The sequence below is a fragment of the Chenopodium quinoa genome, unplaced genomic scaffold (assembly GCF_001683475.1).
Source record: "Chenopodium quinoa cultivar QQ74 unplaced genomic scaffold, ASM168347v1, whole genome shotgun sequence".
In the NCBI taxonomy this organism is placed as follows: Eukaryota; Viridiplantae; Streptophyta; class Magnoliopsida; order Caryophyllales; family Amaranthaceae; genus Chenopodium; species Chenopodium quinoa.
The window spans coordinates 789,160-806,423 of NW_018742204.1; the positions used below are offsets into that span (position 1 = coordinate 789,160).

Below are 17,264 nucleotides of genomic sequence, written 5' to 3' on the forward strand. Positions count from 1 at the left end.
TATGGCTTTTGTTGTGAGTTATAAAATACAATTATATATCATCCGTCATTTTTAGTTGCAACACTTGAAAATATATACATTTTTCATTTATTTTAATAATTGATCTTTATTTTATTGACTTTTTTTGTTGGCAAAATAGTCATGTGGGATCTTATTAGATTCATTTCGATTTATATATATGTTTTAAATACTTAATCTTTAGATTATTTATATGTCTATAATTAGAGATACAAGAGATTGAAATTATGTATTGATAAGCGTGAAAGTTAAAATGTTACAACTAAAAATTTAACGGAAAAACTTTTAAAAAAATTTCTAATTAGATGATTAGGTAATTAAATTCAGTGGGTTTGTGTGTGTGTGTGTGTGTGTGTTTGTGTTTGTGTGTGTGTGTTTGTTTGTTTTAAAGAAAATTGTAACAAAGTGGGTTGTATCCAAACTATTCCCCCACCCTTTAAAGAGGATTATTCTAATGTTAAATAGTTTTGTCATTAAATTCAACAGTTTTCTCCTCCTCCTTCTCTTTTTCCTCTTCCTCTTCTTCATGTGGCTTAGCTCGGTAGGTGCTTTAATGGAGGGCTCCTTCGCTTTAATGGAGGAGAGAAAGAGAGTAGGGAAGTAAAGGAGGAAGGAGAGAGAAAGGGGGGTTTAAAAAAGAGGAAAAGGTTGAAAGTTGGAAGGAAATGAAGACTAGAAAAATAAATACGGAAGCATAAGAGTTAATATGACATAAAAGGGTGTATGGGTAATTAAACATTTTTAGGGGTAAAAAAGTCATCACACTATTTATAAGAGTTCTTTTGTACTTTTTATAAGGTAGGGATATATAATTTGTCTGAATGTTATTAAAAGAAAAAGGGGCTATTTGGTTCATGAAGGGAAAAGGAAAAGATTCTAGGAAATACGAGAAAACGTAGAGAGCTAATCGCTTAAAATTTCCTTAGTTTGTTATGGACATACAGACAGAGAATCCCCCTTAAGTAGGCCTTAACCATCAATTCCCTTCTCCTTCAACCACCACCGCCATAACTTCAACCAACCCCTTCATCCTACCACCATTGATGTGCCTCCCTTCATTTGTTGCTACCGCCCCTCTATGTTGCCGCTGACCCTCCCTTAAATCTTGTCGCTCTGCTGTTTTGTGATGATTGGTACTGTTTTATGAGTTTTTGAAGTTGTATTTTGGGTTGTTTGGGTAATTTTTAAAGTAAAGAGAGGTGATTTTCAGGGTTTTTTTTGGTTTGCAGGTTATTGTGGTGGATGTGATGTTTCCTGCTGTTGGGTGGTGTTCGTGGTAGGTTTTTTGGTGGGTTGATGGTGGTCAGGGTACAAGGGTTGAAGGGTGGCGATTATGGTGATTGGTTTAAGTGGTCAATTGCGAATCAAGGTGGTCATAGAGCAGAAGGGAGAAGGTAAGTGAACCTTACAGAGTTACAGGGGTGGAGAATGAGGGTACAGGACTTTGGAGGAAAGGAGAGGGAAAAGGAAATGATAAACATGGCTTAACAATTATCATCTAAGGGAATTAGCCAAGTTGATCCCCTTAACTTTCTTGGAAGACCTCTAAACAAACGAACCTGAATTGTTTTTAAGAACTTGAAAGCTTCCATATGGCTAACATTTAAAATAAACAGTAGAGGATGTACTTCCAATTCTTCTTGAGCGTCACAGAGAAGCATGCTGTCACTCCCTCTGTCCAAAAAAAGTTCCACTGTAGGCTTCACCCTCCAAATTAAATTCCAACAGATATTGCGACTGTGCAGACAAATTTCTATTTATCTGAATCTTGAGACAAATATCTATTGTACAATCTCCAAAGTGATTAAACAGTTAAAGCATTTGCATAGAGGATGGTGAAGAACAACTCAACATCCTGTATATTTTTTATCGTTTGAACAAACTGGTTACTTGTAGGTTCATCAAGTAGTAGCTGACTCATTTGTGCAACTCGAGGCAAAAGTTTCACCAATGCTATGCCTGATGAGGGTGTACCTGCTCCTGATTGATCGACAAAAATATCTCTCACTATAGCATTCACCAGCGTCTTGAGAGATACATCTACCACATTTGTGAACTCGTTACTGCACAAAATAAACACTAACTTAATATTTGATACATCAATAATCAGAAAACTGAACTAGTGGTTTCTAATTTTCTATTAATGCAGTTCCTTGAGATTAACATTTACATCAATGATCATACACAGTATATGACAGGCATTACACAAATCTGTTCACATATTTTTGCTAGAAAGTCCTGTCCAGTTTAGTATTATCCAGTAAAATTCTCTCTTACATTATCTACTCCCTATGTCCCTAAATAAAACTATAAAAGCCTCAGTTCTCCCAAAATTCTTAACCCTAAAAAAAAAAATCTCATTTCTCACAAAACTCTTGTCCCTATATATAAGCCTCATTTCTTCATCATCCTCTAACTCACTTCTTTAAATTCACTTTTTATTTAACTCAACTAGATTTTCTCACTTTCCACAAATTAACCCCCACTATATTCTTTTTTAATCCACTTAAAATCAACAATTTGTATTAATACTAGGCTATCTTATTGTGAAAGGATATTCTAGATGACATACAATATAGAATAGAAATGGTTAAGTACTAAAGTGATGAACATTATATGAAATGGAAGGATTAACTAGTTATCATTCTGAGCAATCACGGTAAGTAGTTCTGGACCTTTGAGTTGCTGGTGATGCATAATGGCATGTGTTTAAGTGAGCAAGATATTGGTCAAAGCCTAAAGGATAAGAATTAGGCAATGGGAACAAGCCCATGCTACAGTAGTACTTGCAAGAGCTGAAGCAGAGGGTTATTGCATACCTCGATAAAACAGTATGCGTCTCCGTCATGAGTTGATCGAATTTGGGCATATCAGAAATAATTAAATTATCACCGCTCTGAGATGCAGCTAAGCTTGGCAATTTAGCATCTTCTGGCAGCAAGTATTCCATCCAATGACGAGGCCTTCCCATGCTCATGAATGTGTCAAGTACTTGAACAATAGTTTCATGAAGTATTAAGGGATCAAAGATATCTTTCAGCTGTTTGCTGCAATGACAGTCAATTCAGCAGTTGTTACAAATTCCACAGGAAGATAGCACCTTTAATACCACATGTTTAGTGAAATCTCTTTCAAACAATATATACTTCTCAAATAAATTAATTATTACAGCTTAAATCATCAAGAGGAATTAAAGAATAAATTTAAGAACTTGCTGATTGATACCTATATTCAAGTATAAGAATGTTCTTTAGTCTTCATTTAATTACTTAAAAAAACAATGGTAGCTGATGTGAATAATAACATCGGAACATGCGTGCCTTTAGGAACTCTGGCAAAGAAATATAGTAATGCACATGAATGAACTGAAGACAGTAATTCTTATATATCAATTTTCAGAGTTCGTCAAAGCTTGCTAGTAATACAACCAGGGAAATTGTACATCTGTTACCTTGGTTCCTAAGATCAATTGCTCATATTCAGGTACAGACTACAGTACACACTGATAGGGTACAGAAAGTAGTTGGTGAAGTGGTGGATTGTGGTCAGTGAGTACACATCCCTATGAGACACTGCTGATAAAATTATATTAGCTTCTGAGCTTGAATATGACAGAAAAACCTTTTCTCTTAGATTTATGCTTAAACATAACTTGAAATTTTCATATGATACATTAGTGTGGAAGTTTTTCAATATATATCTTGATTGAAGCTAGGGTTTCCTCAGTTGTTTCTTTGCTGGGCAGTGGAATGTGTTTCTTCTGTGTCTTATTCAACATTGATTAATAGAAGAAAGCCCTGCTCACCATTAGCTGCCATTCCTAATGACTGATGCCTAAAATGGTATAATTAAAGTTAAGGGAAATGGGAAAGTGATCCATGGAGCCCGCTAATGCTTCAAATACGGCTTCAGTTTCCTGGGATTTAGCAAGTGTATAGATATTCTAATTGGAAATAAGTTGACATGTGTAGTTGTTTTGGCAGTGCTAAAGCAGCAAGAAAAATTGTGGATCTATAAGAATATAGACTCCACCCGTCTTAAAATAAGTATATAGACTCCACCTGTCTTATTGGATGGGTGAAAAACACGGTTTAAACGGATGATAGGCGGGTGATGGATTAACGGATGCGGGTGACGGATCGGATTCAGGTGGAAAATTTTAACCCATCACCCGACCCGTTAACCCGATCCATCACCCGAATATTTTTTTTTTAAAAAAAAAACAATTTTTAAAATTTTCTGAAATTTTTTACACTGGTCTAGGCCCAATGATGCTAATGTCCTAACTCATAATTCAATATTCTATTGTAGAATTGCAGCATTTAGCGTTAGACAGAAATTTACTTTGTAACAAGATACGAAAGGGCCTGTTTTCCTGTTCCTTGGAAACAAATCATCAGCAACAACATGCAAACTTGAAGGGGTCGTTTGGTTGGGGGCTATGTTACTCGGACTCTTTCATTTATCTCACGTGTCCGTGTCGACACGACTCGTGTCTGACACCGACACCGACACTTGGACACTTCATTTTTAACTAAAAACACAACTATTTTCAAGAAAATGGGCGAGTCCGATGCTTGGACACCCGTGTCTAATTTGACACTTCATCCGAGTCCAAGTAACATAGGTTGGGGGTATCAAAGGTTATGGGAATCAACTGTCGTTATTCCCTTTAGATGGTGTTGGTTAGGCTTTTTTCTCATTCCTTGTACCCCCCCCCCCCAATTCCCCTACAGTTTCCAAGTTCGATCCCCAACCCCTCTAAGTATTTCCATCCCCTTTCCTTAGCCACCACCATACCTCCCACTAGTCCACCACCCTCCTACCCTACCCCCACAACCGAAAAACCCACCCACCCTACCGCCTCCTTCTGCCGCCCCTCCGCCCACCCCAGTCTACCCTCCGCTTCCCCCCAAATCACCAAAAAAATCCCTCCCCTTCCCCATAACCACTCCCCCTCCCCTCCAAAAAAAAACCCTTAAAATCCTCTCACCGACAGGCCAAAACCCTCCACCACCCTCCCCCCACCCCGAATCCCTAGGCTAGGGTTTCGAGGGTGGGAGAGGGGCAATGAAGGGTTGGGTTTTCGGCCGTCTACGGTCGGTGAGGGGTTTATTGGGGGGAGGGGAGGGGTTTTATGGTGGTTTCGGGAGAAGGGGAGGGGCAGCTAGGGGAGGAGCGGTTAGGGTAGGTGGTGAGGGTCTTCATGGTGTCCAAAAAAAGAGGAAAAGAGAAGTGAAGTGGTGGTTTTATGGTGGAACTCATTCCCTTTGTTGTCACAAAAAAAAAAAAAATTTGTATTCTTCTCCTTTCCCAATGTTTAAGTCATTCTCTTTCCCTTCGATGAACCAAACGGCAAGAGTATCTTTAACCAGGTTAGTTATTTCACAAAGGACACAATGCTCAAATAAAATATATTTCCTGTTTTTTTAAGTTGTTCAACTATGACTTGCACGTTGTCCAATGCACAAATTTTGCCCTTTTGATAAGGTCCAGCTAACTACTAAGGCTTGCGGAGGGAAGCAGTTAACTAGCAAGCTAAATTGTATGCCTTATGTAAGAACAAGCACATACAGAACTTACATGGCCTCAAAATGACATGGACCATATCAGGAATAAAAAGTAAGCATTTCTTTTATTTTATTTTTTTCCGCTTTCATTTGATAAGTGCACTCACGCCCATCGAAAAAGCTTAAAAATAATCCAAAGAGTAAATTTATTAAGACTCTTGATAGATAGTTATGTTAGAACATGTACATAGAGAATACGAGAATTTCCACCTTGTTGAAAATCTAGTGGTGCTACCCAAAGACTTAAATGAATAGCCATCATAGTAGCATGGAATGTTCAATGAGATAATGCTAGTCTTGGAGAATGTATGCAACTATCAAAAGTTCAATAAGGTTAACAGTACTTTGGTGAAAATTTTATACAGCATCTTCCATGTAGTAAAATGTAAATAAGGTTGCCTAAATGATTATGCAACATAATACTCACCATTTTAGGACTTCTGATGCAGCAGCCTGCATATTGAAGATTAAAGCAGGCAACCCATGACTAGCCAGAAAATCAGCCCTAGCTAAAAAATTTTGTTCATCATCCTGACCAATGAGACTAGCTTCTTCCTGCAAAGTAAAAGTCACCGTTATTGGCTTTTTCTTCCACTTTCAATTATAAATAGCTACTACCTTTACATAATAAATAGCTACCTTTACTGTTATTTTCCTCATGTCCGAAGGCAACCGCACAGAAAAAGATAAATAAAGAGTAAGTGAATTCATGAACCCATGAATAAAAATAACACCCTTGCCTGCTAATTGATTACCATGAATTTGCATGAAATAATTCCTAAGAAACTGCCTCTTGTTAATTCAATCATCGTATATATCTCTTAAAACCAAACAAAAAAGAGTAAGTGTGTTTTTTTGTGAGGATCTAATTTTAATGGCAAACTGATGAGTCAATCCACCGATACATCCAAGGTTTTACTACTATAATAAGAGTAACGATGCTTGTAATAAATAGTGGATTTGGTTCCACCTTCTGTTAATTTGTGATTATTGCACTAAAGAATTTGATAGGCCAATTATTACATTTGCATGTATTAAATACACTTAGCCAAAAAGTATATCAATCAATTACCATGATTTGGTGTTCAACAATCAGTTTTTGGCTAAAATAACCTACAAAACAGGAGATCACATGCCCCACACTAGACAATGAATATTAATTTCAGACAGGTGCAGGCCGTGCAGCACCAATGTTTAGCCTAGGATGACACATTAATTGCTGATCCACAACCCTGATTCACTGTGTTGGCAACTTCCTTTTAGCTTGTATCTTCTATAATTCTACAGTAATTGATTTGCTTTCTTTTTCTCCAGCTACTAAAATGATTCAGTTCCAAAAGCTGTCTCATGCCCACCGATCAATTTAGCAGCAGTTCAAAATCTCTACACATAAACCTATATTCAACTACCATGAGCCCTTTTGTCACATTATATAACCTTCTCCAGTTCCCCATGTCTATGTGCCTTGTATATGTGTTTCTTAAATTACTGAATTTTACTACAAAGCCATCCCGCTAAGTAAGGTATGGCTCCAACTATTCATAAAGCCCTCCGACCAGCCCTAGACATGGCACATCGAGATATTTTGTGGTTGGAGTTTGGATACAGTGATACAGAAGGATAACAAGGATTCAAAGCTTTGATTTGAAAATATCATAGCTCATCCCATTAAATATGCTTCATCCATTTTATAGAAAGTAGGCAGCACACGGGCAAATGAAATACTAAGATAAAATATAAGTATCACTAGAATTTGCCTCAAATAATTACAGAGCAAAGGATTCAGTGATTTAGCCCCTTTCTCATGCCAAAGTATTAAGCCTAAGGTTTTACATGAAGTTTAATAAAACACTTTATTTAAGCATATTGTGGGTCCTATACCATCTCGAATTTCCCCTGTAAATTTGACATAATAGTTTCACTAGTCTCCCTACTCTTTCAGGGCTGACAAGCCAAATATACTTCTGGTCTTCTTGTCATGAATAGGAAATCATAATTTGCATTTATATCTATTACCAAATAGGCAACCATATCTTTCACCTTGCATTCAAATGAAATGACACCTATCGAATATAAACGTACATTGAAAACACATGCAGATTAATCATGAGAAAATTTTATTCATGGCGCGAATAAAAGCATATGGTCATTCATTTTCTTGTAGGTAAAATTTACAACCTCCTTTAAGAATCCAATTCTTTATTTTTATTTTTCAACTAAGTTTATCGAGAGGCCCACTAGAGACCAAAGATACCTGAAGAAACAAAAAAAAATTCTGCCCCCAGAGAAAATAAGGAAATGGTTTATATGTTCAGCAGAAATATATTTGACAAAAAACTGTTTTAAGTTATCCTACTTGATTGGGTATTCTTTTAGATATCATTAGATAAAATCACATTAAGCATATTTCTCATCTATTATAAAGAAACGAGTGGACAACTCTGCAAAAGCCCTGTTACATATTTCACTCACCCAATCACTTTTTTGTTGAGAAAGTATCCTTAGGAATCAGATTTTGCAAAGCAGAAAATGATAAAAATTCAAATTAATTGTAACAACCTATTTGAAGGAAATAAGAAGAATTCACAAAAGAACAGGAGTGTCGATAATACATAGGTATATATAGAATATAAGATTAATCTTTTAGTTCCATAACCTAATCAGATTGATATTTGGAAACAACAAAAGACATTGATACTTGTAAGTTTTAGCCCATCCAAAGTTTTCAAAATCAAAGCGCAAGTGAAAGACTTCAATTTATAAAACCTCTTTATCTTCCACATCCTTACAATTGCCACTAATTGCTTTAAATCAAACATATATTAAATAAATTTAGGACAACACATGAACAAATTATGTTCACTAAACATCTAGAATTTCAAATAAACTAGAAGTCAGGGCCCAAATTTGCACCCTCTTTTCCTCTTGCCAACATAGATTGTTACAACAGCAAGCACAACATCTATAAAATCAGAAAGTTAAAAAGAAAAAAGCACCTAGGAAACAGATAACATTTCCACCATACAAACTCAATAGAAATCAAATGGTTCTGATTTTGCTAGAAAGAGGCCCAAAAAAGAGTAGATGTATATAGCCTTCCCAAAAACACCTTAGCAGTAAAATAACAGGACTACTACATCACTGAAAAGCAGTTGTAGCAATCATTTGATTGTTTACTTCGAGATCTAATATTCAAATTTCAAATATTAATTAATACTTCTTTCCCCCTTTTTTCACTAATCACTGTTTATGTGGTCAAAACAAGAGAAAGTTGACCGAATTTATCAACAAGTGATAGCATTAGCATGGGAGATCTTAATAGATTCATCTCAATGTGTATTTTCAATGAATCCACTAAACAAATTTTTACCAATGCACAATTAAGGATACCAATGGTCAAAGACACGCACTAAAGACCATGAAAAGGCAAGTGAGTTTAAAATAAAGGAACAAAGGGAGTATTGATCTATTTTAGCATCAATGAAGACATCTTTTAACATCAATGTAAATTCACCAAGAAAACCAACAATTGAAAGTTATGTCATGTTCTCGGCCAAAAAATGAAAGGAAAAAAGAATAAATGATGAAAACAGAATTCTTGTTTCCATTTATACGCCTTCATTAAGCCAAACAGCCCTGCAATTAAAGATGACAAAACTAGAATAGGAAATCAAGATACATGATATTGAAGAGGACAAAGAGATCCTATTAGCATAAGAGAAAGCTTGCATATCTTAACAATGTATTCCTAATAATCTTACTTCGACTTTGTAAAGCGGATCCATATAATAACCTAAGTCTTCATTAGATCATTCAATTCCCTTTTTTTCATTGGATCCTTAGATTTCTATTATCTTTGCAACACAAGGTCCAACAACAAAGAGTTTTAGGGTATAGTTTAAAAAGTTCAATAAAATGTTATATGCTAGTTAGGGTATCTCATCTCCCAATCCAAAGTTGCTTTCTTTTTGTAGATAATCTCCCAATTTGATTAATTTTGTTTGAAGATCAAATTAGAAGTGAAACAAATGTGGCTTATAGATTCGCTAAATATAGAATTAAACATGTATGCAAAAGTCAAATTCCTTCGACATGAACCTTTTACAAAATCAATGGATCACCTTCACATATAACATCCAAGAAGAATCTATCTCCTTATAAAAGGTGTGTCATGAGGGTTGACAAGAAGCATCTTAATATCATAATTTATAATACATAAGGAACAAATACTTACAAGCAATGGGGAGCTTTCCTGACATCTTGCAATGTCAATGTAAAGATGTCTTCCAAGTATGTTCACTTGTACTCTAACAAATAAGCTAAGCATAGTAACCGACCAAATTGATGTAACCATTTTAGTGAAGCCTGGCAAGAAAAGACTTCCGTTCAGAACAAAGAACAAAGCGTCCACAAATCACAGTCAACAATTAAAACAGTAATCCAAAGACAACATACTCAGTACTTTGAGTTTATCCCATAGTTCAAGTTTCTCTGGAAGGGTCAAAACATCCTTTCCTTGTTTCAGCCTCTCCGTCAACACCGAAAGGTTTAACTCCTCATTTGTCCTAGTGCTTAAGAAGTTCATGGCTCGAGGCAACGTCGTTGTGCTAGCTATTCTCTGAATGGTCTCGAAATGTTCTTGCATTCTACAAGATGGAATGTAAGATAATCATTAAAACCCCAAAAACAGTTTTTCACCAAGATTCACACAAACACAGAAAGAAATTCATATTAACTGAGCCTTAATGCTTTCATCATTCTCCCGGCGGTCAGCAAGTTCCAATTCCAGTTCAGCAAGCCGGTGTTTGTGAGCATCATACAACTTGTACCAAAAATACCCAGTTCCAGCAACTCCCAATGAAACCAATATTTTCTTCTTGTGCCTTTTCCAAAAACTCTTATTGAATAGAAAGAAGTCCATTTTCACAATTTCATCCTCACATTAAAGGGTTATATTAACCAAATTCTGCAATACATCAGCAGCAAAATTTTAATCAACTATCAAATTAGGCTCAAATTTGAATAGCAAAATTCTAGATACGACATGCTCGTTATAATCCTTCACGATTTCAATATTCAAATAGATCAATAATCCACCTTAGAAGAACCCTAAATTGAATATAGTGAAATTAAAATAATTGTTAACACTAGATTTGCGAAATCAATAATCGATAATTTTGAAAAAATATAATATACCTCGGAAGCTGCATCAAATCTTCAATGGAGGAGAGAAAGCTCACAAGCTACTTCAATGGAGAATTATACCTCAGAAAAGAATAATTACGCTCTAATGGAGGAGAGAGAGAAGAGAGGGTTCAGTATAACGTGGAAAAGCTCTCGAGGGGAAAAACGAGGAGAAAAACTGGAAAAGGCACAACCCTCTAATGAGTCGGTCTCAGGCTCTCAGCCCAGCAAATTGCTGGGGTAAAAGTAAAATTTCCCAGGGGTAATGAGGTAAATGTGCATGGCCTTTCATTTAAGTTGTATGTATTGGAACTGTGATATACGCATAAAAATACTAATACTTCCTCCGTTTCTATTTAGTTGACATATTTGATTTAGACACATATATTAAGGAGATGAGAGAGAGAGAATGAAAAGGCAAATGGGGTAGCTTATAAATGCAAGTAAAAAAGTTACCCTAAAAGGAAACGTGTCAACTAAAATAACTTCCAAAAAAGAAATACGTGTCAACTAAAAAGAAACGGAGGTAGTATATAACATGATATATCCGTTTTATTTTAGTTCTTGTTTGCTTCCATTCTCGCTTTTCCTTTCTTCTCTCTCTTCTCTAAGTTGTTCATCTTTCACTTCTCCTAAGTTGTTCACATTCTCTTCTCTTCTCTTCTCTTCTCTGAATCTCTGAATCTTGTTGAACAATTGAAGTCCTAAGAATCGAGAGTAGACCAATTATTTCTGCGTGCAGACTGTCGGGGAAAGATATTCTCGATCAAAACTTGTTCGAGGAAATATTATTTCAGAGAATTTCATGCGCAATTGACTGACGTAGATGAGGCATTGAGGTGAGTCTTTGATTGCTTAATCTATGTAATTATTGTTAGAATTGCATGTGACTTGGTTATTTACTAGCAATTATCAAGTTAATTTACAATTCTTACTTAATTTAGGGCATCTTATGAAGATGCATTTTCTAATTATCAAAATTTAGGTTGTTGCATGTTTTTAGGTTTTCTTGAACCTAACTTTGTACTAAATTTCGGTTTTTTACAACAATTTTAGTTGTTTTGTACTTGAAATTTCGTTTAAAACTTAGCAAAATTAGGGTTTGTGATAATTTGTGAGACAGATTTGTAATAATTTGTGAATTAGGAATAACATAGATTTTAATATGACTTTATTAAAAATATACTCCCTCCGTTTTTAAATACTTGCTCCATTTCTCTTGGACACGCATGCCGATGCTAATCTTTGATCACTAATATCTTTAATTATCAATAGGTATAACTTGTAACAATTGAAAATTAATAATCTATTCATTGAGATGACTCCAACAAGTACCCACTGTAGGGAATATTTCAAGCGTTAATCCCCTAGCTTGAACCCCACTGTGATCATACACTAAAGTACGGTGGCGTCCAAAAGGGAAGAAGATAGAGCAAAAGAGCCGCCAACAAGTTTTTTTAGGAACTTGTAAACCGTTCACGAGGTGAAAGTTACACCCCTTAATGATCCAAGAGATCGTCAACTCCATAAGGTCTTGAACCAAACAGGGTTCGAGGATGAAGGTACAAATCCAACCTAAAAGATATTGAACTTGTCATAATAATAGGCCTCTACTTTATTCTGATCGAATTCATGTGCGCTTTTTGATTAACATACAAGCAATAGGATTAACCCTAAACCTGTTTATCTATGTTGGTTGAATTTAAATGCACAAATAAAACTATTATTGGCGATCACTTGAATTATAATCATAATTAACCCTAAACAAGATTATTAATTATCTTATTAAGCGCGACTACAAGTACCAATTCCCTTTAAACATGCATAAAAGGCGTGATCAAGCAATAAAAATATGTATAATCAAGCAACATAATAATAAACATCATAATCAAAATCATAATAATAATTATACCAATAATCATAATAATCATGCTAAAGCATAATAATAGCAAGATCCTAGGCATGATACTAACAAGATTAATAACAAACCCTAGCATGTCACTAAACAATAAAGATCAAATCTTTAACCCTAACATGATACTAACAATCATAAATATTAGGAAGAACATAAAAGGCATCGTACTTTTAATCATACTTGATATTAAAATTACCCTAGACATGATACTAGGAATCTAAAATAACAACCTAAGCATGAACTCTGCATCATAACATCAATAAAAACCATTAAAGTACTTACTTTGATGCCTCGTACCTCTTTCTAATAACAAAATACACACGTTAGTAACTTCAAGGAAAATAATAAACAAACAATTAAATTAAATAATTGAAAAAGAGATTTGGGACCAAACCCTCAGAAATTAAACCTTTCACGTCTAGGGCGAAGACAACTTCGAATATGGCTAGGTGTTTCTAGATCTAATGAATGCGGAATTTTTATATTTGAGAGAAGGCTAGTTTAGAAAAAGAGAGAGAAAATAATCAAGAGAATCTTGATGAGAGTTGGTGAATGAAAACGGAGTTTATTACGACGTTATTTATAGAGAAAATCAGCAAAAAAGATAAAATATCAAAACAGAGTTCTGGCGCACGTAAAACTGAGTTGGCGCCAACGCTGGCTATTGGCGCCAGGCGCCAACATTAGCGCCAGGCGCCAATGCTAGCGCCAGACGCTACAACTGGCGTTTGGCGCTGATTTAGAAAATCACGCGTTTTCTTAGATCAAATAAAAATTATCGTACAGGAGGATAAAATCGTATTTTCCTTAAAAATGCTCTTTGATTCTAATTAAAACTCTGAAAACTCAACAAAAGTCAATTTATCAATGCTAATTGAATTAGGAACGAAAAGAACCTTCTAGAAGAATTTAGAATACTAAAACCATTCCTAATTGCATTAGGAATGATAAATCCATATTAGGCCCTCCCCTAGATCATTGGGCCGCATATAAGGCTCAAACCGGGCTCAGTTTAGTAAATTGGCCATAAATTCCTCAATATTCATCGGAATTGGGCTTATAATATATCGTTGGAAAGCTCTTGTCAAGCCCCATCCAACTACACTACTATTGGACCCATATCATGGACCAACCAAAATGGATTGGCTGTTTTCTTAAAATAAGTTTTCAAAAACAGATAAAAGAGAAAAGAAATTAAAACTATCCACAACACTAGACTTTCCACACTTTCACTTCATTCGATTATGATTCGACGCAAAAGGTACTCATCACTGGGTTTGGTTTTGGGGAGACACAAATGGGTGTCTACAGAAGCCCCCACTGTGACTGAGTTTGGAGAAACGCGAGTTTCGAAAACAAAAGTCAAAGTATTGATAGAGACGGAGAATGATTCAGAACGTTCTGCGATCCTAAATCATCCTTGCAACACCGATACCTGCAAACTAGCGTTAGTTAAACAGATAAAAGAGTTAAGAAACGCGTATCTTACACTGTCGAGCACACGTCTCTAAAAGTAACCGATTTGTTGCTGCTTTTTCTGTTGTTTTGATGACCTCCTGCCAAGAGAATGCCATCCCGCTTGAAAACCGCTACGCTTGTAACTACTTCCAATTTAGAAGATTGCTTCGCCTGAAACTATGCTCTTCTGCTTTGATAATATTCCACGTCCAAGGGAATACCATCGAAGATTGCTTCGCCAGAAACAGTCCTCTTCCTCTTTGATAATATTCCACGTCCAAGGGAATACCATCGAAGATTGCTTCGCTTGAAACAATCCTCTTCCGCATTAATAACATTCCATGTCCAAGGGAATACTATCGAAGATAATTTTGCTTGAAATCACCTTCAGTTGTTTGTGACAACTCTCCACAATCTAGGGAATTCCGTCGAAGATATCCTCGCCTGAAGTTATCCTCATTTGCGATAATTTTCCAAAGAAATTACCGAAGATCTCCGCCTGTCGATCCTTAAAAGCTCGCTTGAACTTTGCTTCCGCTATGCCTGTACGTCGGCGCTTTTTGTTGCTTTTGAACCGGTACGTCGGTGCCTTTTGCGAATGAACCACTACGTCGATGCTTTTTGTTAATGAGCCAATGCTTAGGCGCTTTAAGCTAAGTGAGACGATCTTTCATCAGGTCGATCACTTTATGCAATCAAGCCGATTACTAAAAATCGTGTCAAATTGCTTAGAGGGGCTAAGTGGCATACCAAGGAACCCAAAATATATTGCAAAAAAGGTAGAACAACCTCACTGAGTGGCTGAGGGTCCTGGCGCCGCTGAAAACTCATCAGCGCCGCACAACTGGCCTTAGCGCCAGACGCTGGAATTGGCGCCAGGCGCCAAGCCTATATTTTGACGCCAAGGTCTAGCGCTTGGCGCCAGAATAGGGTATTCCTTAAATACCCTTTTCTTCTTCATTTTTGCTGTTTGCTCGTCGCGTTTTGCTCGATTATCTCCAGAAATTCACTTGCTTCGTTTTTGCTCGTTTCTCAACCAAATTCGCTCAAATTTGTTGCAAATCAAAGCTCTTTTCATCCACTTTCCCGATCTATGTAAGTTTTTACCGAACTCACACCGGTTTATATGAATTTTGCACATGTTTATATTCGAATATCATGAAATTTCGAAACTTAGAATGCTTAATTCTCTTTATTTGTCAAATTTTATGCCATGAAATTGCTTGATTATGTTTATATATTTCCTTGGGAGTAATTTGAGAGTTGTTTGACTCAATTTGGTGAAGAAATGAATGAATTTCCATTGTTGAACCTCTTGAGGTCGGGAATACAATGTGGCCCGTTCTTGATGTTTTTTGCTAGCAATTCTTGTCCAATTAGACACAATAATTACTATAGTATTGTAAGAAATTGTTTGATTGCTTGGAAAATGCCGTTATGCTCAATTTGAATTTGTGCTCTGTTTTAGTACTACGTACTCTGTTTTTTGCGAACATAGTATCATGCGGCTAGGAGAACCTTAGATATTATAGAACCTTAATTTATGATAATTCTGCACAATGTAGCATGGCTAGACAGCGAGGCTCTGGGTCACGGTCCCGAGACACTCGACGGGAGAATGAGCCCGTGGAGGACGACGCCGAGCCGTCCACTTTGCTTGGTCGACTCCCCGAGTGGGATGAGCGGACCTTGTTCTTTTCCCCCGTCCACCACATTTCTAAGTGGGTGAGACGGGGTATCACTGTTGGGAGGACGCGTTGTCATGGCTCTGGCTATGACGGCTTGGGCGATCTGTACAAGATGTACATCGCCAGAGATATCGAGATAAGACTCCTATGGGAGTCCTACGGTCTTGCTGCGTTGTATGAGACCTCCGAGGTGATGGTTGCCTCCAACGGGTGTCACCATGTAGTGCGTGCTCTGGTGGAGTTCTTTTGGGACACCACCAAAACTTTCCACTTTCCTTGGGGTGAGATGAAGGTCACACCTACCGGCTTCAAACTCATCACAGAACTGGAGTTTAGCTTTGTGCCACTGCCGTTCGACAGTGGGATCGACGTCTTTTCCCTTAAGGTCGAGGAGCTGTTGAGGCCGATTACTATTCGGGCTCGAGCGGAGGTAGAGTCTTCCTAGTTCAACGCTAGGGGGATTCGCCGTTCGACTCTGGCAGCGGCCTTTGACGATGGTGCGACCATCCGAGAGCAGCGGGTGCGCATCTTTGCACTTATTTTGTTGTCAGGGACGTTCTCCCCTGACAAGGGTAGTAGGGCGCTGCTTTACTACCTTCCTGCCGTCCGCGATCTATATCGGATCGGGACTTACGACTGGGCCAGCTTGGCCTATGCTGACTTCATTCGAGCGCTGAGGGACTCGTGTCGACACCGGTCCTTTGGGACGAATGTTGCTCTGTCCAGCTTTTGGAGGGTCGTAGAGGTAAACATTATTCCTTATAAAGTTTAGCTCTACATTTTACCTAACACTTTCTGATAATTTTAACTCCTTATAGATCTGATTCTACGAGTACTTCCCTTCTGCTGCGCCGGGGAGACCATCGCCGCGCAGGTTTCCAGTCAGTGTTTCATGGGGCAGCCACCGTGTGGGATGTCCACTGCATATGTCCGAGATTGGATCATCGCGGTATGATTCTTTCTTATTTGCCATTTTGTGATGCTTTAGGTAGATTTTCGCCTGATTGACGCTCTTTGCAGGAGCTTGAGGTGTTGTATTGGCCGTGGGTCGGCCTGGCAGTCCCTAGATTAGCCGCACAGTATTCTGCTGAGCGTCGCTATTTCTTGGGGAATTATGGAGCGATCGCATACCTTGGGGAGAGGGTTTCTAGACAGCATTCCTCCGATACCTTTGTCGTCCTGCTCCTCCACCACGTCACATGTTTGACGCCGCGAGGTTGTTGAGCATGTCAGAGGGAGCTGGTACCCCTTGGCGATCTTGCACGATCCTTGGGCGATGCTATGCGGAGGAGCTACTGCCATTGTTAGCTCCAGTTACTGTACCGGCAGAGGATGTGGCTGTACGATTTTTCTGCTTTTATCTTTCGTTAAGTAGCCCCCAAGTAATGCTTTACTGACTTGGTTTTACTTCATCAGGACGATGCTGCTAAG

General features: G+C 37.4%; 1 protein-coding gene across 1 annotated transcript; it reads right to left on the reverse strand.

Annotated features, from left to right (window-relative positions):
* Nucleotides 1–1,732: 1,732 nt before the first annotated feature.
* On the reverse strand, nt 1,733–10,983 carry LOC110699451 (peroxisome biogenesis protein 3-2-like). Its single transcript, XM_021876978.1, has 7 exons — nt 10,785–10,983; nt 10,325–10,554; nt 10,044–10,234; nt 9,823–9,953; nt 6,016–6,143; nt 2,838–3,065; nt 1,733–2,081 (listed from the first exon to the last, which is right to left on the reverse strand). Exons 2-7 carry the CDS (start codon nt 10,507–10,509, stop codon nt 1,823–1,825), a joined length of 1,122 nt encoding a protein of 373 aa, XP_021732670.1. The 5' UTR covers nt 10,510–10,554; nt 10,785–10,983; the 3' UTR covers nt 1,733–1,822.
* Nucleotides 10,984–17,264: the final 6,281 nt, after the last annotated feature.

Bases quoted from the DNA above. Each gene is read 5' to 3' on its own strand.
- LOC110699451 (XM_021876978.1), bottom strand. From the start codon at position 10,509: ATGGACTTCTTTCTATTCAATAAGAGTTTTTGGAAAAGGCACAAGAAG. The intron at 9,954-10,043 runs GTATGTTGTCTT...TTTTCTTGCCAG, and splicing joins GGATAAACTCAAAGTACTGA to GCTTCACTAAAATGGTTACA. The intron at 6,144-9,822 runs GTAAGTATTTGT...TTTACTTTGCAG, and splicing joins AGGAAAGCTCCCCATTGCTT to GAAGAAGCTAGTCTCATTGG.